This window comes from Ochotona princeps, chromosome 26 (genome assembly GCF_030435755.1).
Source record: "Ochotona princeps isolate mOchPri1 chromosome 26, mOchPri1.hap1, whole genome shotgun sequence".
NCBI lineage: Eukaryota > Metazoa > Chordata > Mammalia > Lagomorpha > Ochotonidae > Ochotona > Ochotona princeps.
In genome coordinates this window covers 14083998-14111050 of record NC_080857.1, presented here as the reverse complement: position 1 = coordinate 14111050, position 27053 = coordinate 14083998, and the positions used below count along the sequence as shown (strand labels likewise).

General features: G+C 39.7%; 1 protein-coding gene across 4 annotated transcripts in view; it reads right to left on the bottom strand.

Annotated features, from left to right (window-relative positions):
- CEP128 (centrosomal protein 128) overlaps window positions 1-27053 on the bottom strand; it is a 275915-nt gene that overhangs the window by 156592 nt on the left and 92270 nt on the right. For all 4 annotated transcript variants that reach the window (XR_009244256.1, XR_009244257.1, XR_009244258.1 and 1 more), the window contains 3 exons: window positions 15745-16395; window positions 11123-11287; window positions 154-330 (listed from right to left, as the gene is read on the bottom strand). Coding sequence is in view for 1 of the 4 variants with exons in the window: in XM_058655263.1 (XP_058511246.1) it covers window positions 154-330; window positions 11123-11287; window positions 15745-16395 (993 nt within the window). In the remaining 3 variants the exon portion in view is untranslated. The remainder of the gene's footprint in view (window positions 1-153; window positions 331-11122; window positions 11288-15744; window positions 16396-27053) is intronic.

The window sequence follows — 27053 nt, the reverse complement described above, 5'->3', positions numbered from 1 at the left end:
TGTTCTTAGGAGCACAAGAAGTTACACTGTTTACTGAAACTTTCTGGATGGAATAAAAATATGGCCATCATGTAAGCATGGATTAAAATCCATGATAATTATATACCTAGAAACAAAAGTGAAGATGGTGGTACAAGGAGAATTCATAATTACTTTCAGTTTCTCCATCGAGTCCCTGGAGAAGGTTTTGCAAGCAGCATCGATCTCCTTCCCTATCACACCAAGGATGGATTCCTGCTCGGTCTCCAGGCAAAGCAGCTGATCCTTGAGCTGCAGTCTCGCCTCTTCCATCCTCCGCAAGTGCTCTTCTTCATTGCTTATATGTTTTTCCTAATGCATTGTCAAGAAATAAACAGAAGTTGACTAAAGAGTGGAGAAAGGAAATACTTGCTACTTCTACACAATAAATTAAAAGAACCAGATTTGAAAACAGATTTGCCAACATCAATCGCTTTGCTAAAATCAGTCTACTTATTGTCCAAGGAAAAGTTGAGTTCGGAGGTCGCACAGTATTAAAACTGTTAAGATTATATTCAGCAAATGAAATTATGGCAATTCTACAACTCAAAACGAACAAAAAAGCCCAATAGCAGTAGCCTTCCACTCTTCTGAGAAGCCTTTGGATGGGGAATGTTGAGCTCTACCTCCTTAATGCCATCCTTTGTCTGTTCAAACTCTCCTTTCATTTTAATAGATAATTTCCTTGGATCTATTGATATTTTTGCAAAGGCTTATTCCATTCTAGCAGCGTTTTCCAAAAAGAAAAAATGAACATCCTGGCCCCAAGCACTCTGGGAACTTTACACTTGACTTATGAGGAAGCAACCTCACTGAGAGGTCCCTAAGTGAAGACATTTGCTGTTGGAGTCAGCATGTGGGTTGCGAACAGGTCCCAGCTGCTCCACTTCCCACCCAGCTCCCTGCTTGTGGCCTCCGAAAGCAGTCGAGGACAGCCCAAAGCCTTGGGACTATGCAACACTGTGGGAAACCCAGAAGACACTCCTGACTTCACATCGGCTCAGCTTTGGCTGCTGTGGCCACTTGGGAAGTGAACCAAGAGATAGAAGATCCTTCTCTCTGTTTCTCAACCTCTCTGTAAATCTGACTTCCAAAAAGCAAAAGAAACTATTTCTTCATCCAGGAACCTCGTCTTCGACAATTCTATTTGAGCAAAAACATCTATAGCAACTGAGAAATCACAGCTAATTGCAGGGAAGAAATGTGGCCAAAAAAATGGCTGATGTCAATTCAAACTTTCGGTCAGACTTGGAAACATCTAATTAATATGGACAGATGATGATATTTAGGCATTTTTTGCAGTATTCTCCATTCTTCTTGTAAATTCAGTCAGGAAGTTATTACATGATCCCATAAATAAGACTAACAAAAAGTAACATTCTAGGTCACCAGAGATAAGACACAGGTATTTTAGACAGTGTTTAGCAATCTGAAGACACAGTCCCACTTTAATGTTGCAGAGCAAATGGGCAGATGCTCAAGGCTAGGATGTAAGGAGCCTCTCCTGAAGCTGCAAGGATGAAAGATGAAGTAGACTGTGTCAGTGGAGGGAAGCCCAGGAGACGTCCTTGGCGAGACTTGAGCAGGAATCCTCAAGACAAACTCAACACTTAACTTCATGTATCAGGGACGTAAAGCCCTCAAAGAAAAAAAATAAATAACCTGACCAAAGACAAACAACCTAAAAGCTAGAACCCACATTCTTGGCCTCCTCCACCCTACAGATATACACACACATAAAACATGCACTTGGTCAGTTTTAGCTCAATGTGTACTGATCAGACACAAAGCTGTTCCATTGTTCAGAAGGCAGAGGTTTGCAACATTTCCATTTTAGAAAAAGAAATTTAACATTACATATCATTATCATCTCTACAGAAAAAACTAAGACTGCTCATAACCTCATGACAAGCACACACACACGCACACACACAAACTGCTGACTGACTTGATCAGCTGATCTCTGAATTCCAAGGATTAGAAAGGCAGTTGTAATTACATTTACCTTTCAGTATATCCTATGTAATACAGAGCACAGGCTTATTCAGAACCTCAAAAGAATTTAAGGAAATAAGATCCTAAAGAAAAGCGTATTTATTCAATACAACCGAGCTTATCCAAAATGGGACACCTTTGGTAAGATTTATACAGTTCCTTCAAACATCTTCAAGAGTTCCAGAAGTGACACTTCACATCGAAGATAACTGTAACATTGAACAAAAACAGCTCTTCACACAACCTAGCAAAAGTATCACATTGAGCTGTACTCACAGGATTGAACAATCCATTTAGAAAATATTTTTCCATTACAGAAAATTCAGTCGGGCAAGCAAGTAAAACAGTGTTTCAGCTTCAAGGTCATGTTTAATACAGCAGTTATGAGGGGGCGGGGGCGGTGTGGTCACACAGCATGCCAATCCTCCACCTGCTGCACTGGCATCTGAATGGCCACCGTTTCGTGTCCTGGATGCTCCATGCCCATCCTGCTGTTTGCTTATGGGCTTGGAAAGCAGCAGAGGATGTTTCAAGTCCTTGGACCCCCATACCTATGTGGGAGACCCAGACAAAGCCCCTGGCTTTGGATCGGCTCAGCTGCATCCATTGCAGCCATTTGGGGAGTAAATTAGCAGATGGAAAATCTCTCTCTCTCTCTCAATCTCTCTTTCTCCTCTCTCTTTCAAATCTTCCTTTCAAATAATAAATAAATCCTTAATACGGAAGTTATGAATGGTGGAAAGGGTAAAAATATGAAAGGTCAAAGTTAAAACTAGTGCAAATACATTTATTTCTTCAAACTGTGCCTAGTTGGTAGAGACCTGCAGACTAACATGCAACACCTTGCCGGGGGCCGTGTGATGGATGTAGGGAAACAGGAAGGTGTGAGAAACATTGCTTCCATTGCAGGCAAGGCCGCGAAGGAACTCCCCGTCGAGCAGGGCTCCGGCGGGACGTTGTTTTGATCACCTGAATGCAGCCCGCTTTCCATTGCCGGACTTCCCCACTGAGTTTTCAGTAATCTGCCTAGGCACTGTCTGCCCCTGCGGAGTTAACACTTGATGTATGGTATCTGTGCGAGCTTGGAAGTTGATGTTACTGATATTCATTCGCTTCTAGCATAAAGGTTTTTACCTACTGCTGCTACGGCTGCCACCATTGCTATGTTAATCAAAGGTGTTCTGTCCTCAGGTGGTGGGGACTTGTTTACAGCCTTTCCTCTCCCATTGACGATATGCTAATCAAGGGTGCTAACTTCCCAGGTATAGGGGAAACCCATTCTTTCTCTCTTTGATCTTTTGGGTCCTGCCTCCCGGACACATTCCTCCCTTAGCTGATTCAAGAGGTATGTGTTACTGGTTGAGCTTTCCTTAGGCGAGACAAACGGCAGAATTATCTTTAGCAACACCCATTTGATCATGACGTAAAAAGTCTGAGCCAGAGTTTGACTGACTGTATAAATAAAGCGGACGGCTTTATTGCATAGTCCACTATCTTCAAGGAATTCTGGTGGTCCGTCTCTTTCTGCGCCTCATCCACGCACCCTTCCCGAGTTCCGAAACCCAGGCTGGAGCTGGACTCCGGCAACACCTAAAAACTTCTGAGGAAGGAAACCTCTAGAAGCCAAGATAATATTATACCTAAGCTTTAAATCTAAGACCCTGATACTACAGGATAAATTAGTAAATTTACCTCAACAAAAATTGCATTTGTCTGGAAGTCATTTTGTCTGACTCTAACTATATTTTACACTTCCTACACCAATAGTTAACTTGGTTACAGGAAAGTTAAGTCAGAATACGAATTGTCAATCAGGGAAGTAACTACAGCACAACGGAAACATTATACGGAGATTATACTAAATCTGTTCAGAATTTAATCTGGAAAACTACCACAGTGAACTTCCAACTGTCTTGTGAAATGGCCTAAGTTACTAAACAAATAAATATTTACTGCTGTTCACATCATATAATTACCTTCATCAAACTCTTAAAGATAGATGTTTGGCCCAGCACTGTGGTAGAGCATGTTAAACTGCCTTGTGCAATGTCATCATTCTAAATGGGTCCAGCTCAAGTGCCAGCTATTCCACTTCCGGGACAGCTTCTGTGAACAGCTGGAGAAAAGCAGGCAGCCCAAGGGCCTGGGCTCATATAGCCATGTGGGAGCCCCAGATAAACTGCCCATTGTCATTACCATCTGGGGACTGAATAAGTACATGCAAGATTTCTCTTTCCCTCTGCCTCTCTCTCTCTGCAACACTGCCTTTCAAACAAATAACAATAATGATTTTCTAATATCTCGAGTATTAATAGTTATAAAGACTATCACTCAGTATCAAACATTTAAAACGCATTACACAGCAAGTTTGAACAAAAGACTTCACACTAATTTGAGTAAGTCTCTCACAGCTCCGTCTTCATGCACGCTTGGCCCTTTGTGGGACCAGCAATGCTCCCGAGAAAAGAGCAGCAGGGAAGCCATTTAGTGAGGTTTCCATTCATAAAAGGCGAACAGCAGGAGCCTCCTTTCCCTCCCACGTGGATGTGGCACTGATAGCAGACAACCCAAGGTTTCACAAGACAACGGGCTACTTCTCTGTGTCCCACGGCACCTTACACAAGTCCGTATTACATGACTTACTATTGTATGTGTCTGTACATCCACATCCCTTAGAGAAAGTGGATGCTTCCGAAGCAGTATTTTTACTCCATAATTTATTAGAGTGCCTCATGTCACAATCAATACATCCTTCTGGAATATGAATGCCCTTATTTTACTCATACATATTTTTAATTGTATTCTCCATGTGTCAGCTCTGTAGGGTCCTATCATGTAATTCTGAAGAGAAGTTCTGAGCCCAGATAAGGTTTGGTGCTCTACTAAGTTGGCTTGGTTATAGATTAATTTTAAAATAAAGAGCAATCATCAGAATGGAAACATCCCATCACTGTCAGGATAGGACATGTTGCTAAATGAGAGCTCTGGCAGTACTAAAAACTAACTAGATGCAATGCCATGTGGTAGCCTAGTGGCTGAATCCTCACCTTACAACAGCCAGGGTTCCATATGGGTACCAGTGTATGTCCCACATGTTCCACTTCCTATCTAGCTTCCTGCTTGTGGCCTGGGAAAGCAGTCAAGGATGACCCAAAGCCTTGGGACGCTGCAACCACATGGGAGACTCGGAAGAATCTCCTGGCTCCTGGTTTGGATTGGCTCAGCTCCAGCCGTTATGGTCGCTTGGGGAATGAATCATCGAACAGAAGATCTTCCTCTCTGTAAATCCGACTTTCCAATATAAATAAATAAATCATTAAAACGTTAGAAATTCAAATACAAACTTTTATCATCATCTAAGGAAATTATTCTTGCCTTCAGCATTTTACAATCTTCTCCAGGAATACTGAGCAACACAGAGATTTGTAGCAGCAAGGGATGGCTAGGTTATGTAATTCTCTCGGGTGCTACCGTCACACATTCAGTGACTTAAAGATTAAATCACAGGCCTTCCAGTCAAGTCTAAGCCACGAGTCAGTAAGACTGACCCACCGACTTTGCTCCCACATCAATTCAAATCAACCGCTGTGGCTGTAAAGGCTGGGAAGAAGTCACTGCCGAAGTAATAATGAGAACATGGCGAAGAGAAGTGCTTCGTCTACCTTTATTTCTTGCCCCGCTCACCACCATGGCTAAGTATGTTAGTGAAATACAGAAAGGCTTCATACGCTGTTCACTTGTAGTCAATGTGTTTCTCATACTAGCTATGGTAGTTCATACACAGGAAGCAAGCCATGGTTTCAATCTGTCATTTTCGATATTTTTGAAGAGCTCTTGTCTGTGCTGCACAGTCTCATTTTCTTATACACTTAAAATGTGTAATCAGAAAACCACGCCGTTCTTTTAATTATATTGGAAAATAAGTATCTTTATTATGTCTGTGCCGAACTCACAAAAATAATCTCAGAATGTTTCTATCATTTTATACCATTTGTGTCCTTGCGTGTGCTTCTTGCATACATCTGTGCAAAATATCCTTTATACTTTGTATAATATCTCCATACCTATAAAACACAAGGACCAAGAGAACACATATGGTGCAATAGAATAACCAACAAAATAATACAGTCTTCAATTTTTGCACAAGTAATAATAGAATCTAAGAGCATATTCAGAATTAATGAATATTTTTAAATAGGTTTACTACGGAATTACTTGACACCTCCAAGAGGAGTGGGGGGTGTTCAGCCTATAGACAGTATAATGTAGTGGCACACAGGGGTTGATAATATTGTACGGACCTCAGATGATGTTACAAACATACAAATGGTGTTTGGCAGAAGAAACTTCCCTCATCCATGCGGCAAGCAGTTTATCAAACCTTATACCTAGCTGACTATGAAGAACTTTTTTATGAAGATTTATTTATTTTCTTTGGAAAGTCAGATCTACAGACAGAACGAGTAACAGAGAGAAACATCTTCCATCTGATGACTCACTCCCCAAGTGGCCGAGGCATCCAGACATGAGCCGATCCAAAGCCAGGAGCCTCTCCCAGGTCTCCCACACGGGTGCAGGGCCCGAAAGCTTCGGACCATCCTCAGCTGCTTTCCCACGCCACAAGCAGGAAGCTGGATGGGAAACAGGGCTGCTGGGACACAAACTGCCACCCATATGGGATCCCAGCATGTGCAAGGAAAGGACTTCAGCCACTAGGCTACTGCATCAGGCCCAAAAAACTTTTTTAAGCAACATAAGATACAGATCTGTATAGGTCAGAATATTTGAAGCCTACACTATGCAAAGTTTGATACTGATTTGCTGATCAAAATTATTTGAATATCCATTAACTTGATGTACAGATTACTGTGAATCCAACATATATATACATTTTTATATATATTTCCAATAAATAGCATTTTGAATTTATAGATAAAGGATAGAAAAATTTTAAAGGGTGATTTTACAAAAATCTTTTGAAACAAGAGAGGAAAGCAAATATTTTCCTATAAAATTTAAGCAAAAGTCATAATAAAAATTCTTCCTGTAACGTTTTAAGAGCATTCTGCTAGGGAAGGTGCTCATAATAAAATCCATATGCAAAAATTCTGTTTGTTCTTTTTGTGCTATTAAATTGAAAACTAACATTTGGTAAAGCAAAATCAGATGTTGAAAACAACGCATTTCATTACCGCATATCTTCACTGAATACAGGGGAAAAGCTGTGAAACTAGTTATCCTACCCATCTATTCTTACAACAATCTTCCACCCGAGATTCCTGTTAACCCCTAATGCTAATATTTTACATTGATGCTGTTAAAACACTTCTTAGTTTATAAGCCAATCAACATGACAAGAAACATAACCTGACACAAAAGACACAGCGTAATACAATCTTTTTGTTTTAAAAAATGCATATATTTGCCCAAGTAACATCACCTCATTATGCCAGTTAACTATGCCAGAATACCACTTTGTTGAGAAAACAAGAAACGTTTCCCTTCTTAGAAAAGCAAGGCTGCATTATATAAACTATCTTCAATCACATGCTCCATTTACTAAATAAAGCTCACTGCACGGCTCACAGAGTAACACAGGGACAGGTAGCCAGTTTTCTTCCTGCGGCAATGAATTTGTACGGTTTTGTTTGTGTTAGTTCCCTCGGTATGAAGATATGAGGTACCTGGAGACATGTTTATATACTGGGTCTTCAAAAAATTCATAAAAAATACATGTCATGAAAAAATTATGCATAGATTTCAAAAATATTTTGTGCCAAAAAAAACACTTACATTTGAGTTAATTCTACTTTCCTACATCCTCTTTGAAATACTCTTTTTCCACAGTTTACCTACAAATCATGCAGGTCCAGTCCCTTATTTTAGAGGTGAAAAACGAAAAAAAGTGTGATTTTTCTGCTCAAATAACAAGTAAAATTACAAACTGCTCACCTGTTACTTTATGTAACATCGTGACTTCAATCACTTTGACAAAACTGCCAACTCTTTTCCCATGAATACTTTCTTTGTGGACCATCTGTCTAAAATGATGCAACATAATCGGGCTCTAAACCCCCAATAAGCACAGCTCTATGGCTTTTCTATTTGGAAGATCTTAGGTACATCATCATTATTACCAGATCATTAGGCAACACATATGTGGTCAATCAGTACTTGCCGATGGTTGACTTCTTGGAAGGAAGACAAATCGTCATATCTTTAGAAGCAAGCAGTAACAAAACAGAGCAGCTCTCATTAACTAGAATCTTATTTGATCCCAAAAACTGTACACACACTTAACATTTTTTTTTACAATTAGTCCTATAATAACACACTTATTTGAATTTAGGCAACTCACCTAAATCTAGAAAAGAATTCAAACTCAAGGATTTGCCCATGTCCACTAATGCTGCACTACCTTTTAAAGAAAAAAAGATACTATATAACAGATGGCTTGACCCAATGAAATTGAGATTCATAATCATTGCACCCAAGAATGAGCCAATACATATAATTAAATAAATCAAAAACATAGAATCATATTTAGCCAAAATAAATGTGAAACAAAAGCAAGCATACAAGCTTTACAGCTGGACTTTCAGTATATTCAATCAACCACAGGTTAGAAACATTGGGCAAAAAGGTTTTCCGTTCAGAGCAAGTACAAATTTTTCTTTCTTGTCATCATTCACTAAACAATATTGTAACTAGCTGCATAACGGCATAACGTCTACATTAGATTAGATAATATAAATAATCTAGAGAGGAGTTAAAGTATATGGGGGATGCGTGAAGGCTCTATTGCACAGAGGACTTGGGGCATCAGTGGGGATCCTGGAAACAATCACCTGAGATTGTCTGTGGGTGACCATGTTAACAGACTATTACAGGTGACAGAGATCACTTCATGGAAATGCATGTTATGAAAAGGCTAGGCACAGATTTCCAAAATTGTATGCACCACAATAAAGTTATCTTTTAATTCCATTTTCTATGATCTTTGTGAAGTATCCTCCTAAAATTCAATTATTTTATTTCTTTCTTTTTTTTTTTTTTTTTGAAACAAAAACAGTGAAACAGATCTCTTATCTGTTGGTCCACCCTCCATGTGTCCACAACAGCCAGCCAGGGTTGGGCCACACCAAAGGAAAAAGACTGGAAATCAATTTGACTTTCTCATGTGGATGGGTGGGATCCAACCACTTCCATGGTTGCTCCCTGCAACCCAGGGCACACATTACGAAGAAGCTGAATGTAGAGTGAAGCCAGGAGTTAAACCCAAGCTCTCTGACATCCTGGAACTCTTATAGAGGAGGCAGGAATTCCAGGCAGCGACTTGATCATTGCACCAAAAACTCATCCTCCTCCTCCAGTTTTAGGAGGAAGCTGGAGTGACTGTGCTGACTGATGGCAGATCTGTGTCCTATCTCTATTTTATTCTCAGGACCCTGCACAAGGACTGCCACAAAGATACGTAACACACAGCAGCACAGTAAAATGATGGAATCTTCAAACTGATCTAAGGTGAATTCTGCATCTATCTGAATGTGTGGTAACACAAACATCTGGAACATCACAAACAGAATCGGGGACCAAATGATTTCAGGTAAAGCAAAGAAAACATTAATTTCAATGTATCATAATTTGGAACCATTTCTTAAATGCAGATATGGAAATCTAAAACAGTAATAAAATCTTTCAGCTAAAATTGACTTATGGAAAAGTTGGAAAATTCATTATCTCTACAGAAATTTCATCCTGGAAACATACACATTACATTACACACAATCACAACAAACCATGACACAAAAACAAAATTACAGCTATTGTCACTATGGACGAACATGCAACAACTCAAGCTACACATTAACCTATATTTAATTTCCTTAGATTTAAAAACTGAAAGAGGCTTTATTTATATGTAAGTGTGTGTTAAGCGTTATGAACAAAACAGCAAACATAAGCAAGGTATTCTAGAAGGCTATTAACACTTCTGTAACATACCGTTTCTTAACGGATCCCTCATCATAGACTCCAACAATGAACAAACCCAGCATTCACTGGGACCTTGTCTGTACTGTCTCACCCTTTTTGTCCCTCCTTTACTGCTTGTTTTTACTCCTGACTTCTGTCACACCCCCTTGCAAATCCTTTTAGGAAATTAGTAGAAGACATACAAAGAAAATTTAAACAGAATATATTCAATTCTTAGATGACTTTTTGTCACAAAAGAATCTCCAAAGTAGTAAGTTCTAACAATTTCTAGTACTCTACCCATCACATGATATATGGCAATCACTCAAAATGTTAAAAGAAGACAGTGAGCTTGGTGGGGAAGTATCAAAATTACAATCTTCTTAACCCTCACTTTGCCTTCACTAAAATGAGCATAATCATTTCAATTAAAAACAAAACTAATCTGAGGATTAAAAGTTACAATACTTAGCACATAATGAACACTGCGTGTTAACTATTTCATGCTGATCTTCAGTCTCTTCATAAATCCAAGGAATTTTCTTTTTAAATCTGCTATAGAATGTTAATGTCCATCCAGAACTCAAATGTTGACACCTAATCCCCTAATCCCCTAATCCCCAAAGCAATGATAGTAGCAGGTGACTGGTATGTTCAGGTAAGTGCCCTCAGCAATGAGCTCAATGCCATTAGTAAGCAGACCCAGGAGAGTTTCCTGGCCCCTTCTGAAAGGTATCATCTATGAACCTGAAAACGGGCACCACCGACTCTGATGCTTCTAACATCCTGACCTTGAACTTGTCAAGCTCTAAAACCATGAGAAATGAACTTCTATTGCTTTTAAGTCACTCAGTATGTTACACAGCTCAGAGTAAAACACTAACTCAAAGTTATAAGAATTAAATGAGTGGATTAAATTCCTCAATAAAACATCATTCCTTTCTTTCCCACCATGCCTCTAAATGCCTATTTAAGACACAGAAGAAACTTAAAAAGCATTCAAAAGTAACAAATTGCCTGAAAGAATAAAATTCACAGTATTCTAATAAATTACCATTTTTTCTATGAAAGACTACAATTATGCCCTAAAAGAACAAACAAACCGAAGTCTTTTAAATTAGAATAAAATGTTTACCTTCTCTTCTAGTTGATCCTTCAAACATTGATATTTTAGCTTCAATTTCTTATTCTCATTTTCATTCTGGCTTAATTCCTCTGTCAGTTTCTCACACTGTGACTTCAACTTCTCCAGCTGACAACGATGGGCTTTAGCTATATTCTTATCTTCTGCACTTTCGGCCTGAGAAAAAATAAAAAAGAAAAAATTTAATGACCACAAATTACACCAAGCAAATTACACACTTTATCAATGGTGAAAGAGTCCAGCTTTTAGCTACCTCAAAGTATTATGTAAACAATAAACTAAACACCAATAAAATGTTCATTTATTGAAGCACTGATGAGCACTTAGCAAGAATTACTAAGTGACAGGTACTGGACTAGAAGCAAAGGGAACAGATACAAAAGGCACTGAATGAGGAGTGCTTAGTTAATGTAGTAACCAGGTATTGTGGCAATCCAAAGAGATACCAATGCCACTAAAAGGGGATCGAATTATTAGAGAAGCACACCCACAGGGAAAAACAGTGAGAGGGTACTGCTGACTGAGCAACGTCCTCTTCCACACAGGGAGGAAATTTCCTCTGCTACCTCAATTTTAAGAAATAAATTATGAGCGTTTTATATAATGTAACTGCTGATATCTTTTTTTGTTGAGATAAGAGTATAGATTTTACCAGCCAAGCAACTAGCAACTTACTATCAGAGTTTACCACTGACTTCTTTCAATATCGTGAAATAACATTAACCAACTTACATGAAATAAAATTGGAAAGAGCTTTGCAAAAATGAACATTAGGATAATCTGTTGTGTAGATGAGATTCAGTGAGTATCCCACAGATGTCAACTTAAAGACATTTCAAATGACAACAGCAATGGAAAGACTCTGTGTCAGGCACTATTCTAAGACCTCTGGATATTCAGATTCTCTTTATCTTATCTTCATAAAAACTTGCCAAGAAAGCCGTTATTATTGCTTGACTGCCTCTTTTGTGAAACTGAAACAAAGAGAAACTAATAACTTGCCCAAAGGTTTATAATGGGAAAATGCAGAATCAGAAATTGAGCCCCAAAATTCTTTCTGCCATTTATGCATTTGACCACTATGACATATGGCCTCCAAAGAGCACATAAGGTTTACAAACATCACAGAGAGGCAACTTACAGTGTCAACTGCCCACAATTATTAACCATGAAAGAAACTACACACAATCTCATTATGATATACATGTTTATGCCTAAAATACATCTGCTTCTTTTACTTCTAAGTTTATTACATTTGTTAAATTGCTAACGTGGGACCACAATCATCGGAAAGTTTCCTACACAAAGGATATTTTGTCAGTTCAAGACAATTTATATTTCATTTACCCCATAAAACTCACCTAAGAGCTGATAGCATTTAGAACTAACAAAGGAACTGATTTTCTTTTATGAACAATCTTGTATTCACAGCCCAAAAATAAAGTTACAAAATAAAGCCTGTCATCAGGATAACTGGCCAATTACAGTGTTTTCAACCGGAATTCTTTCACTTTCCTATCCTAGAGAAAGCTCAGGTAAATAAGATTTCCTCACGTGGTCATCAGATGGCTGGCTGCAGCTCGCTGAGAATCTCAAGAGCTGGTGAGGTTCATCTCCTACCAAGTTCTTTCCTCTAGGGGTTCTCATTAGACATCCTAAAATCAGCCAGGATGGGAAGCTCTACACCAGGAAATACGGCCTACGGGTCAGACATGTTTTTCTACCAGGCAGCCTACTCTTACACATGTATTACCTCAGCATTCACTAAGTTTCACCAAAAAAACCTGAGTTATTCCTGCAATTTTTATTAGTCACATTTTATGTTCAGGACTACAAATTTATGTTGCATTAGCAACAAGACATTCCTTCTCCTATGGAACTGATGAATCATAAAAAGGGCAAGTAATTTGACCAACATCGTGTAGCCAGCAAGTGAAAAAAAGTACATAATTCCAACCCTCCATCCCTGATTCCAGGAAGAGGTGCTCTACAAAACTGCTGAAATCACAATGAGGTAACAGTGGCATATTCTGAAAATATTAGCAGTTCCAGGAGGCCATTGCAATACTTTCAGTTAAGGTAGGAGAAGAATGATGCTGGATAGCAAAAATATACACTCAGTTTGCGCAGGGAAAAGTACACAGGTGACAGCTCATATTGTGGTGCAGCTAGTTAAGCTGCCGCTAGGGACGACGGCATCCCATTTCAGAGTGCTTATTCAAGTCCTACTGGCTACTCTGATTTCAAGCCAGCTCCCTATGAATGTATCTGAGAGGGTAGCAGAAAACGGTTCCTTTCTCAGGGCCTTCTCACCCATGTGGGAGACGCAGACAGAATTTTTGGCTTCAGGATGTTGTGAGCTTTAGATGAATGAACCAACAGATCAAAGTATTTGTGTGTGCACGCACGCACATGCATATGCCTATTAATCAGACATACACACACACACATATATATATGATGAACCAAAACCTAGAAAAAGTAATGAACTCCATGTAAAGCTGACACATATACAAAGCTACTTATCCAAAGCCTCATTGTGTATACTTAAGTATACTAAATCTGAGTAGGAACACTGTTAACTTCTAATGAATATAAAAAGTAAAAATATAAGAATATATTGAGCATGCTGCAGTGGCCTAGCAACTAAACTCCTCGCCTTGAATGTGCCAGGATCCCATACAGACACTGGTTCTAATCCCAGCAGCTCCACTTCCCATCCAGCTCCCTGCTTGTGGCCTGGGAAAGCAGTTGAGCACTGCCCAAAGCCTTGCGACCCTGCACCCGCATGGGAGACCTGGAAGAAGATCCTGGCTCCTGGTTTTGGATCGGCTCAGCTCCAGCTGTTATGGTCACTTGGGGAGTGAATCATTGGACAACAGATCTTCCTCTCTGTATCTCCTCCTCTCTGTGTATCTGACTTTGCAATAAAAACAAATAAATCCTTTAAAAAAAGTAAAAATATAGGAATACAGCAATACAATAGCATGAGATTGAGACAATGAGTAATTTATTTGCTTTCAAAGCAAACAACTGTGCTGTCCCAAACTCTGATTCTTCCTTAAGCTCGTCTGCTCCTGGTGTGTGTGCCACTGCCAGGCCACATTAGAACAGCTACACTTCACTTCTTAGACTCTAGTTCTTCCAACTAAAAAACCAAAAGGCCTTAAGATTTCAGAAGATTTAAAAAAGTATGAGAAAGTCATAATTTTTGACACAGTTCATTTAGGAAGCCTTTATTGTCATCTACTATAATTGAATTCAAAAAACTTCTTAAAGAAAACAAAAAAATCAATTTTCCACATTACATGGAAAATTTCAAGCTAAGCAGATCACAGAGCAAGTCTTTTCATTTTCAGCTATTTAAATATGTCAACCCAATAGCCACGGAGCCAGTTATGTAAGTGCAGAACATTGTGCTAACTACTCTAAGAAGCAGGGATATAAAAATGGCTAAGACACAATGCTCATTCCTCCTTTAAAAACAGACAGCCAACGGAAGTACAAGGCAACCTACGTGTGCCGTACCAGAGATATCAATACAGCACAATGGAAACAGGAGAGAGATTTGGATCAATTGCAATCGAGCCTTATTCCAACCACAGCTGAAGTTTGTTGAAATTTTGTGGGTCCATAAAAGAGGTAAAGAATTCATCGGGCCTCCAAGTATTAGGATTTTCCCCCCACATCCAATACTACCAGAGGCAATATAAGATTAGGAAACAATTTTTAAAATAATATAGTATATACAAATTTCATTTTTCCCAATTATTTCTATCGTGCATTATAAATACTCTTAAGGTAGCAGCTACACTTCAAACTTTTGCAAAAAGTAATTATAAATGAGCCTTAAGATTTGCCCACTCATTCTATCCAACAGTTATGTGTTGTGTTTTAGAAACTGCTCTAAGTATTTGGGATACAGCTATAAACAAAATACATTCACTATAAACGCAGTGCTTTCAAAGCTCAGTTCTTACAGAATTTTCATTTTAACAAAGATAAAAATTCATTTTTCACATGGAGCCTATGATATGCTAAATATTATGGGGAAAATAAAACAGGGTACAGGTAGATCTATCACACCACTGGGAATCACAGTACGAAATGATTCTATTACACAATGGCAACACCTTAGAAACATTCCCAAAAACCAGGTCTCCATGAGGCATTTATGCAGCATCTCTGATTTGGCAAACAAGAGATAAATCTCAAAAGGCTCCAATTTACACAGCCCATAAGCTGATACCTTAGTTACAACACTAACAAGAAACTGTGATTTGGGTTGTTATGGCCTTAACAAGTCTTTGCCTCTTTATATTTTAGGAGAAAATAAATGTTGAATGAATCAACAACTTACTGCCATCTCTGCCTTTCCTGATCTCCCCAAATAGCTAACTGTTCTTTTTAAATGGTTTCAGTGTTCTGAAATAGGTGCTGCGATAACTCTACCTGGCCCAACAGGCATGAGTAAACCTCATTATTGTTGGTTTTATCTTCCCTACAGTGCCTGGGAATACAGAAATCATCTCTAAACATTTACACTTTATCAACTTCATGAGCCACCGGAAAACAACTCCTTGAGCGTTATCAGGAGAACTCGGTACAGGTACCTTCAGCGTCCTAATGTGATGCTCCGCTTCGGTCTTTTCTTTCTTAAAGTGCTTCATCAGCTCCTGGATATTTTGCTCGTGCTTCGTTTTCACGCTCTGCAATGAGGCTGTGAGATCCTCCAGCTCCCTCTGGTGAACATCTCGTTCTAGCTTTAACTGTGTGATGACCGTAGCTGTTTCTTCATCCTTGCACTTGGCCTGTGTGGTGAGGTCAGCAAGGTCCTTAAGCACCGCTCTCTTGGCTCGCTCTTCCTCAGCCAATTTGTTAGCAAGATCTGCTCGAATGGCACTCAAGTCCTTGATGGACTCTTGCATCTCGAGGAGTTTCGCCTTGTCCTGAGCCTGGCTCTTCCTCAGCTCAGTGATTTCCTCCTCCAGGTGGGCTTTCTCAGCTTTCATCTGGCTTTGAATTTTACTGTGTTTTTTCAATTCACTTTCTAATCTATGGATGTTCTCTAGCGAATTCTTGACTTCTAGTTCAAGTTCAGCTTGATGAGATTCAACATCATTTAACTTCTTTTCCTTGGAGTGAAGCTCCTCCTCTTGAAGGACACACTTACTTATGACATCATTCAACTCCTTTCTCAGATTCTCTGTTTGTTGTAAGGCTGTATAAAGCTGGCTTTTCAATTCCTCCTTTTCTTTTAAAATCTATCAGATTAAAAACATGAAGAAACATTACTATTAAATTCCCCCCCAAAAGTGCCAGATAATAGAATCTCAACCTACTGAGCCAAAAAAAATATTTAAATAATGCTTTGTATTTTTCCATTTTTGAATGACTATTATTTTGAAGATAAAAAGGAGGGGTAAATAGTTACTACAATAGAGTACCATACTGAAATACATTCCAGATTTTTATCAAAACTTACATCAACCAGAACTTTTAAAAATTAGTTAAATCTCATATAAAATAAAGCAGAGAAATGGAGAAAAGAAAAAGAACATTCATCAGAAGTTGAAATAACACACTACCAAAAGTAACAGTTATGTTCATCCTAATGAAACAACTACCAGGAGAAAACTCAAAACAGACATAGGAAAAAAATGAGAAGTATGCGAATACTATCTAAGAGAGGTTATAAAAAAATAACTTTTTTTTAATGTCAACAGTAGATACAGAAATATGCAAAACAGAGGACTGAAGGTACAAATGGCATTTGTTGAAGGGGAGGCTTGGAAGGCACTCCAGAGAAAAGCCAAAGAACAAGATGTCCACCAGCCTCTGCCAGTTGTAAGACTCAGTAATCACACCGAAGGACAGAAGCCAACCACTAACCCTCAGAGCCCTGAATCAGCCCTCCATCCGGTCAATCACTGCAAATGGACATGTGGACACTCAAGGCAGCCATGATTCTTTTTCTCTTCAAAACTGGTACCAAGGATACGGTCTACCTGTGCCTGCTTACTAATGTCACCCTGACTTCAGGCTCCCATGTTTCCCATTCAGGGAAAAAAAAAGGCACCAAATCTGATTTCAGAATTAGAAATAATGAATTAAAATGCAAATATTTCTGATGCATTTCTATACTTTCATAGTATACCTCAGTGTGAAACAATATATGATAAAATGTAATCAGTTAACCACTCTACACAAAGTTTCCTCAAATTCCTCTTAATTTTGGCAAGTCAGAAGAAACAGTACCAAATAGATGAGAAATAGTAAAACCATTTCATTAAGCTGCCAAGTATGGGACAAAGAGAATTGAAGTTGATTCTCACGCCAACCATGTAATGTTATGGAAACAATTTACCATCATAACGATAATAACAAAGTTTTTGGGTTGTGACAAACATTAACACGAAAGTAAAAACAAATTGCGGGGTGAAACTGAAGTTCAAGGAGGAAGGGTCTAAGAGATGTATCTTAAAAACTGCATAAACAAGAATTAACTGGTCCAGTAATTTCCCTGATAGAGAGGTACTCTAGAGCACAGAGGAATAAGTTTACCTTTCAATGAACATAAATCAGAAAAAATGATGAAAATACAGATAAGCTTAAGGGTAAATATTCTTATTATTATTATTACGACTATAAAAAATTTCCAAGAACGTTTGTTAGTTAGAACAATATTCCTGCATCACTCTATTAGCAGAGTCAAAAGGACAGTCGGGGTATTAAGCAAGGGTCACCGAATACCAAAACCAAGTTATCAGCTACCACAGAACTTTACATGGAAGCTTTGGAGGACACTCCACTTTCAAGTTCACTCATGCGGTATAAGGGCTTGGGTCCCTATTTCCTCACCAGCTTTTGGCAAGGTGTTATGCTGAGCCTCCAGGAGGCACCAGACACTGTGCCACCTTCAAAGGCAGCATCAACACAATGAATCCTGCTTCTGCTTCAGTCTGACTTACCCTGCTCCCATCAGCTGGCGGGGGGGTGGGGAGGGAGGACAACTCTCTTCTAAGCGTCATAGAATTGACTTAAGACCTTCACATAAACTCCTTAAAATCAACTGGACCAATATGATCATGGAAGTTATGACAGGTTCCAAGGATTCTACTCAACTCATCAGAAAAGACAGAAACCAAATGCAGCAAGTGTGGCTATAAGAACATGAGAGAGGAGCTGTACAGACAACAGTGCAGCCTCAGCACGCTATCACAGGAAGTGGAGAGTGGTGAGTCAGGAGCTGGGGCTACGGAGACCATGGTGGAAGTCTAACATAAGAACCCAGACCAGGAACTTGCTGGAGGGAGTGGCACAAGTGACTGCAAACAACGAACTAACCACAATAAGGAAAACTGAATTGTAGACCTGTGGGGAACACAGCTTAGAAACCTACCTCAAAGAGAAGAAGTACAATGAACAAGAGCAAAAGAAGAGACAAAAACACAATGAATATTACTGAAGAGTCCCCTGCAAAGGAGAAAAACCCTTTGCCAATCTCAGAGTTCACTGAGAAAGACATTGAGAAAATGGGGGATACAGAAATCCAAACACTTGTTAAAAAACTTGTCAACAACGGGAAGCACATAATACAGGAGTTCAATAAATTTAAGGAACCTGTCACACAGAAAATGAGTCAAATGAAAGCTGATATATCAGAAATGAAGAATACAGTGAAGTAAATTAAAAGTACAGTAGAGAGTCTCCAAAATAGAATGAAGGAAGCAGAAGAAAGGATCTCGGAATTGAAAGATTTTTCCTGTCACCAGGAGGGAGGGAGGGAAACCTGGAAGCAGAGCTGGGGAAGCTAAAGAAAAAAGTATTCAAGAACTGAAAGACACTATGAAACACCAAATATAAGAGCTATGGGAAGGTGCAGAAGGTGCAGAAAGAGAAGCTGGGTTTACAAATGTATTTAATGAAATAACAAGGGAAATTTTCCCTAATCTAGAGAAAGAATTGGGAAACAACACCCAGGAGGGGCACAGAGCACCCAGCAGGTTTGACCAAAAATGATCTTCACCATGACACATGATAATCAAGCTCTCTTCAATTGAACATAAGGAAAAGATCCTTAAATGTGCATGTGGAAAAATAATCAATTGACATATTAAAGGAATGTCAGTTAAATTCATAGCAGACCTCTCAAAGGAAATTCTACAGGCCAGAAGAGAATGGAGCAACATATTCCAGATTCTGAAAGCAAAAAGTTGTTGGCCCAGGATAATACATGCAGCAAAGCTTTCCTTCGTCTTTAAAAATGAAATGCTTCCACAGTAAAAAGAATATGCCTCGTCCAAACCTGCCCTACAAAGGGTACTTATAGATGTGCTCTTGACAGAGAACAACAATAGCATCCACAAAGCCAAAGGCAAATGTGAAGAACATCCCAGTAAACTAACAGAAGACTAAATCAATGAACAGCCCATTGCTAAAATGACAAGACCAAATTACCACCCATTCATATTAGCCCTGAATGAAATGGCTTAAACTCATCATATGTCATAAGTAGACTGGATTAAAAAACAAAATCCATCTATTTATTGCCTACAGAAGACACATCTCACCAACAAACATTAGCACAAACTATATCAAATGGATTTTTATTTTTTTTAGTAGTTTCAGCTTTTCAAAACACTTTCTCATTAAATTCTTCACTGACCCATAGATCATTCAACAGCATCATTTTCTTCAAGAAGATTCTTGATTTTCTTTTTCTTCTTCAGCAACACATTAGTCATTCAGTAGCATGTCATTTAACTTCATGGCGTTTTCAATTTCTATTTTTCTACCTGTTGTATTGTTTTGTTGCTTTTTATTTAGAGGATGTACATTCATTAACAGTGTAATGGAGACCGTCATATCCAGAAGCATGATATTTAAATTCATGGTGATTTTTTTAAAGATTTATTTATTTTTATTACAAAGTCAGATACACAGAGAGGAGGAGAGACAGAGAGGAAGATCTTCCATCCAATGATTCACTCCCCAAGTGAGCACAACGGCCGGTGCTGTGCCGTTACAAAGCCAGGAGCCAGGGGCTCTTCCAGGTCTCCCATGGAGGTGCATGGTCCCAACACTTTAGGCCGTCCTCAACTGCTTTCCCAGGCCACAAGCAGGGAGTTGGAGGGGAAGTGGAGCCGTCAGGTTTAGAACCGGTGCCCATAAGGGATCCTGGTGCATTCAAGGCGAGGACTTTAGCTGCTAGGCCACCATGCTGGGACCTTCATCGTGTTTCAAATTTCTATTTTTTCTCCTGTTGTTGATTTTGTATTGTGGCTTTTCACCGAAGGGGATGTATAGTAACTGTAATGGAAACTATCATATCCAGATGTGAGCATACAATGTAGTATGCATCTCTACTTCCAGATCAAAGAAGGACTCCCAGAAAAACTGTTAAGTATATCTTGACAATAGGATGGCTGGACTCTCTGCCATTGTCCATGCCTGCAATGATGGACATATGACTGGTTATGAAGAACTGTACTATAGTAATGCTTCAGGGGAATGCAGTACAGGGGGAGAAGTCTTGAGGAGGAGGTAAAAGAAATCCCAGGGCCTATGGAACTATATCATAAAATGATAATAAAAAGTAAAAAAGAAAAAAAAATTTTTAAGTAGAAAAAGAGCATGTGGGAGGAGCCTCAGTAAGGTGAAGGGGGGTGGCTTAAACAAAGAACATTTAGAACAGATAATACACCGCCCGGCTATGAGTTAGGACACTCCTACACAGCCCCAATTTAAAATCAGAATATGTCTGAATACAAAATATTATGTCTTCCCAAAATTGGTTTCAGTAACAAGGATATTTACTTTTCTCACGTAATAAGAAACAGACAGTAGGGTGGTTCAAGTGCAGTCCTTCGAAAGTCAAGCGCTGCAACTTTACCCATCCCAGGATTTCAAGCATCTCTTGGCTTCATTAAAAAACAGGAGTCTGAAGATAGTCACAGACTACGTTGGTCAAGTTTGAAATCTGTCTGGCGATATAGACCATAAGAGCTAAATAACCTCCATTAATCTGTTACTCTTTAATTGTATGGCTAGGAGCCAGAGTGCAAGCTTTTTCTAGATGTTGTCTTGGGGCCTGAAAATATTAAAACCTCAATATCCTGGACAATGCCAGGGGTTCGCAGCTGAATAGCTTGTCATGAGATAATTCAAAATAATGGATTCAGATTCCTTTTGTCTGGTCAGGAAAGCTTAATAAAGCCCTGAGTGAAAGAATTTTCTAACATTAGAGCAACATAATCGTACCCTCCTCCAGCCCCTTTTAAACGAAAAAGTTCTAAATCATCAGACTCAGTTTGAAAGCCAGATTCAATAGCGCAGGCTTCAGGCGTCCCACCCAAAAAACAAAACCCTCTCTCTGTTTTTAGGCAAACCAGACAGCTGAAATATGAACACAACATATTACAACAACCTACAGACACATTACTGATCATTGAATTCACAGTACCCAATCCTCCATGCTATGATTTGAATATTAGTTGCAGTGTCTTTGAAAGAAGCATGTGTTAACAAGCTTGATCCTGCTAGCCTAATGCTAATGGTACTTACAGAATGCAAACTTAGTTGCAGTGTTTAGAGGTGGGGTCTTTGAGAAGTGGCTGGAGGAGCCTGGCTTATTAGTATACCGCACCTATCAGGGAATCATGGTGGATTTCCAAGGACAGACAAGGATATGGATGCTCACTCATGCCATGCGATGCTTTGTGCTACCTGGACATTCTCCCAACAGATACGGGGATACTACAGCAGGTGCTGCGCCAATGAAACTCCATAAGGTAAATAAAGTTAGCTTCTCCTAGGTGTGCTGTCGTAGAAACCAGGCGCAGATAAATACTATAACCAAAGGCTTCCAACTGCTTAGCAAGGATTTTCGACTTTCCCTTCACAAGGGTAAGATCATACTCATCCCTCATCCCACTGCTGCACCCAAATTCAGTTAATCCTACAATTGAAGGAATTTTTAAAGTCAGAGTTCCTAACTCCTAGAATATCTATTTTCAACATTTATTTATTGATTTGATGGTCACAGCTAGAGAGAGAGAGATCAATTTCTCCAGGCTCTGGGTCACTGGAGGTTGCTGCAACAGGATTGAACCAGGTCAAATCCAGGAGCCAAGTGATTCATCCGGGTCTCCAACAAAGCTGTAAGGATCTAAACACTTGGGTCATCTTCCACCACTTTCCAAGCTATTAGCAGGGAGCTGGATCTGTCAGGGAGCAGCCAGAACATGAACCAGTGTCTATAGAGAACCAGCCAGAACATGAACCAGTGTCTATAGAGGAAACTGACTTGGCTGTCAGTGGCACCAGTCCTCCCACAATTTAATTTTATAACCTGCATTTCTTCCGCTGACAGACAAAACTTTAGACTGACTTAAATGACAAGGAAATGTCTTGCCACTTCAGGCAGAGCAGATCCAGACAATATATTAAACCTCCATCTCCACCTCCACAATTTTCCAAGCAATACCTACCTACCTCTTACCTTTATTCTCAGAATGGTAGTAACAAGAGTGCCTCAGTCACTCCGGCTGTAACACTCAGACTTGAAAATCAGAGTTAGAGAGGGGAAGCGAAAGACAACGAGAGGGAGAGCTCCCACCTGCCAGTCCACTCCCCAAATGGCTGAGACAGCCAGAGCTAAGGGAAGCAAAAGCAAGGATGCAGGAGGCTGTTCCAGGTAGGTGTCCCACATGGGGGCAGTGCCCAAGGACTTGAGCCATCCTCCACTGCTTCCCCAAGGCAGGTGAGGAAGCGAAACCAATACCCATCTGAGCTGCTGGTGCCACAGGTGGAGGATTAGCCTGCAACTCGCAGCAGCAGCACTATCAACGTAGTTTTTAATAAAGTACAATCTGATAGGAAAAACTGAATCCAGGAAATGGCTGGGCAACCAAAGGAACGTAGGAAGATCAAAATCCATTAACCAATTGTTAATGGTTAAAAAAAAAAAAAAAAAGGAAATAAATAAAACGTCCTTGGAAGAACAGAACAGGTATTAGACCTGAGAGTTTGAGCATAGTACAACACATGAATTCAAGTATCAACCACGGAAATGGGCCGAAGCAGTCATTTGAAGGTCATCATAAACAGAAAATTAGTATGAACTGCAAGGACACAAAGCTCAATGGATTGCTGCCTTGAAATCTAAAGTCACTAAACACAACAGCAGGAATTACACAATGTCAAAATCCATAAGGATTTTGGAAGGGTGAGGGGTGACCATCAGTAAGAAAGAAGAACAGAAAAAAAAAGTTCTAAACTTCTAAACTGGCAAGCTCAGCTTCCAAGGAAAAGGAAACAAAAGGGATAATAATAGAAAAAGAGCACGAATAAAGCTATGCAAAATCCTAAGGATGATAATGCCTTAACCCTTGATGTTTCTGGGAACAACAGACAAATGCTTAAAGGCCTGACCCAAACTATGTAAAGATTCTCTTAAATCTAACTGAAACGTAGATGGTGGTGAACCTTTTAAAAAAAAATTCTATTTCTAGATGGATGCTCCTAACAGGTCAGTCCAGTAGCTTTTCTGAATTGCAATATACTAGCATTACATACGCATTCCACAGGTAAAGCACTTCAGCACCGGGCCTTCTCACTCTAAGCCATTGAAATTTCCAGTTTACAAGCACATAATACATGTAGCTGTTTTCTCAGTGGGAGGGAAATACACAGAATGAAAAGGTGGCAATTTAACAGTCTTAAAGTCAAATGTTACCAAGCAAAAAACTAACACTTAGGCAAGCCAATTACTCCAACAATTCAGAAGATTAAAAAAAAAAAGAAGAAGAAAGAAAGAAAGAAAGAAAGACAGACAGACAGACTGACTGACTGACTGACCAGGAAACACTGCCATTACCAATACTATAAAAAAACAAAACATGAGAGCACTGGAAACAATCAGAAAGCATGCAGAACGATCAGAGAACACCTTTAAATGCTTTCCTTTATCAGTGGCAGCTTTTCAACTTTCCAAAAACGTGTTCTTCTACACATCGGTAATGTACATCATGATTCTCTATGTAAATATCCATGCTATTATCATTTCAGCAAGTATAGAATATGATTTTCTGTTTTTTCCTACTGCTATAAAATTATTTGAAACATAATATGAACTATGTAATATAATTATTTCATCTGTAATATGATAATTATCTAATATTACATACCATTCAGTAACTAATTAATTTTGTATAACATATCTGATAGTTTACCAACATATCACAAACATATGTACCTCAACAGAAAGGCACAAATCAGCAATTTGGAAGGGAATGAAAGCTTTGGCCTCTTAATATGTCTTTTAGGACAATATATTAAATTAAACAATATTTAACGTAATATTAAAGAAGATACCAGATTATAGTAGAAAAAGAAAAATGGATGTACAAAAACATTTTGCAAATACAAAGGACATACATTTTTACTTTTTAAAATTATGTAATTGTTTATTTTAAAGTGAGAGAAATAGAGACAGGGCACATACCCGCATTAGCTAGTTCACACGGGCCCACAAACATCTCCCACATGGGTAAGGAGAGCTCAGTAACCTCAACAGGAGGACGCTGGAGACAGGAACAGCCATGTTTCACACTCAGGTGCTCCAATACAGGCAGCAGGTATCATAACTAAGCCAAGATTTATTTTAAGATATACTTCCAAATAAACCCCAAAGTCACTTCTGCAAGTAATTAGTCCTTTTAAAAATGTTAACTACAATACTATTGGCTTACGGAGCATTTGTGTTTTTATTAAATACTCAATATTCCTTAGAGGTAATGTTCAAGATTTTATTTTTAAATACTCTTTTTGCAACATTATTTATCATGTATATCCACAGATTTACTGGACACTTGAATTTGCAGTGAAACACTTGCTATCCCTTCTTCCTTGATTAACCACTGCTCTGTGATGTGCTGCATTAATTTTAAAGGCGTTTAAAAGGAGAAATTACAACGCCTGCTGTGATAATGTGATACTATCCTAACTGTAGCAATCACTTTAAAACTACTTCTTTACTTATCATTAGCAATGCGAAGAGATAAAAGTAATTACATCAAAAGTATTCTGATAAATGATTGTTTAACAAGTTTAATATTCTGAAAATTTAATCTAGAAAACTCTCAGCACACCGTGGATTAGGATACTGTCTGATGACACAGATCCTTCCATATTTCCTCTAATTAAGGAAAGTCCCTAGAACATTCTCAATCAATCAGTATCCTCAAACCACCCTGCTTTGCAACTAACTCCCTTAAAGGCAGCCTCAATGAACCAGTTGCCAGACCAAGCTGACTCAAGCAAAAAAAAAAAAAAAAAAAAAAAAAGTACAGCAATTTCCAGTTATCCAATCAGTTCACAGTCAAGTCCGATGTATATTTTTCCTCAGGGCAATCAGCCACTCAGTGTTTATCAAATGGATTAAAATGGAAAGCATACCACCTGGCCGACAAATACATGGAAAAGAAAAAAAAAAAGTGCTCAACATCACACCACCAGTCACCGCAGCTGGAGGAAACTGTCTAGATTGCCTGGTACCTAGGCAAGTGTTACACAACTGGGGGGAAAAGCCAATAGCTGACTGGCATTGCGGGCCTGGTTCATAACAACTGTGAATACATTCCTATTCTTTAATATTAAACCTCCATGGAAGGGGCAGTGGGGAGCAGACAGCTGCCACCTGCTTGCCAGGGTCCTTGGGCAAGCTTTCAATGTGGACAGAGATGCAACCCCAGGCCACCCTGGGCCAGGCTGCTACACTCACAGGAATACTCAAAAGCCAGGGCTGCCGACAGCACACATGGGAGCTGGAGCTTCAGATGTGCCAGAAAGAAGGGTCTCAACAGCTCCCCCCATAAGCCATTCCAAGGGCATATGCGAGTACCAGCGCTGAGGGCAGTCGGGCCTGACAGAAATCTACAGGGCCTCCCCAGGCCAGGCACCTGGCAGCACACATGACAGCCAAGACTCACAGTGAGTCAAGCAGGGACCCTAAGGAGTTGGTCCACAGGGGCTCCATGGGCCACACAACAGCACCCTCTGGGCAAGGAGGCCCACCAGTGGCTTTTGGCATCGACAAGCAGCATGCCGGCCTCAGACACATCAGGATCTCTGATCTCAGAACCAGTAGGTGTGTGCACGCATTGGACTCCTCGCTCCACACACTACACCCCTGTGCAAAGAAGCCTACGGCATTTCAGAGTAATGATGAAGATGTGGGACACCTAGCCAGTGGCACTGATTAGAGTTCTCCAGCTAAGGAGAGGGAGCCATTAGATGACACAGAGGGTTCTGAACACAGGATAGACCAGCCCTCTACTCCTAAGCAGCCGGAAGTAACTATGGAAGATGTGATTCACTCTTCAGCACCCTTAGATTAAGAGTTGGAAATCCTTCCAATCAATAAAACTACCCTACCCTCGGGATATACTTTCCTCACCAGGTACCTGCCACCACATCATGAAACCACTCCCCTACCCCAGAAACTGTCCACGAGGAGGGGCTATCTCTTCCTTCTCATGGACATGGAAAGAAATGGCAAAAACATTTCTCTATCTCCTGCCTTTCCCCTCTGACCGAGCCCACTCTGAACATGCCCATCATGTATCTGTGATCGCCTCACCTTTTAAAGAAGCTTTAAAGAAAAAAGTCACCAGGGAAATGCAAATCCAAACCACAATGAAATATTAACAAATTCGAGGACGTGGAAATGTAAATTACCGCAATCACACTAGAAAACAGCGTCGGGATTTCTTAAAAAGGCAGAAAGAGGGCCCGGCGGCGTGGTCTAGCGGCTAAAGTCCTCGCCTTGAAAGCCCCGGGATCCCATATGGGCGCCGGTTCTAATCCCGGCAGCTCCACTTCCCATCCAGCTCCCTGCTTGTGGCCTGGGAAAGCAGTT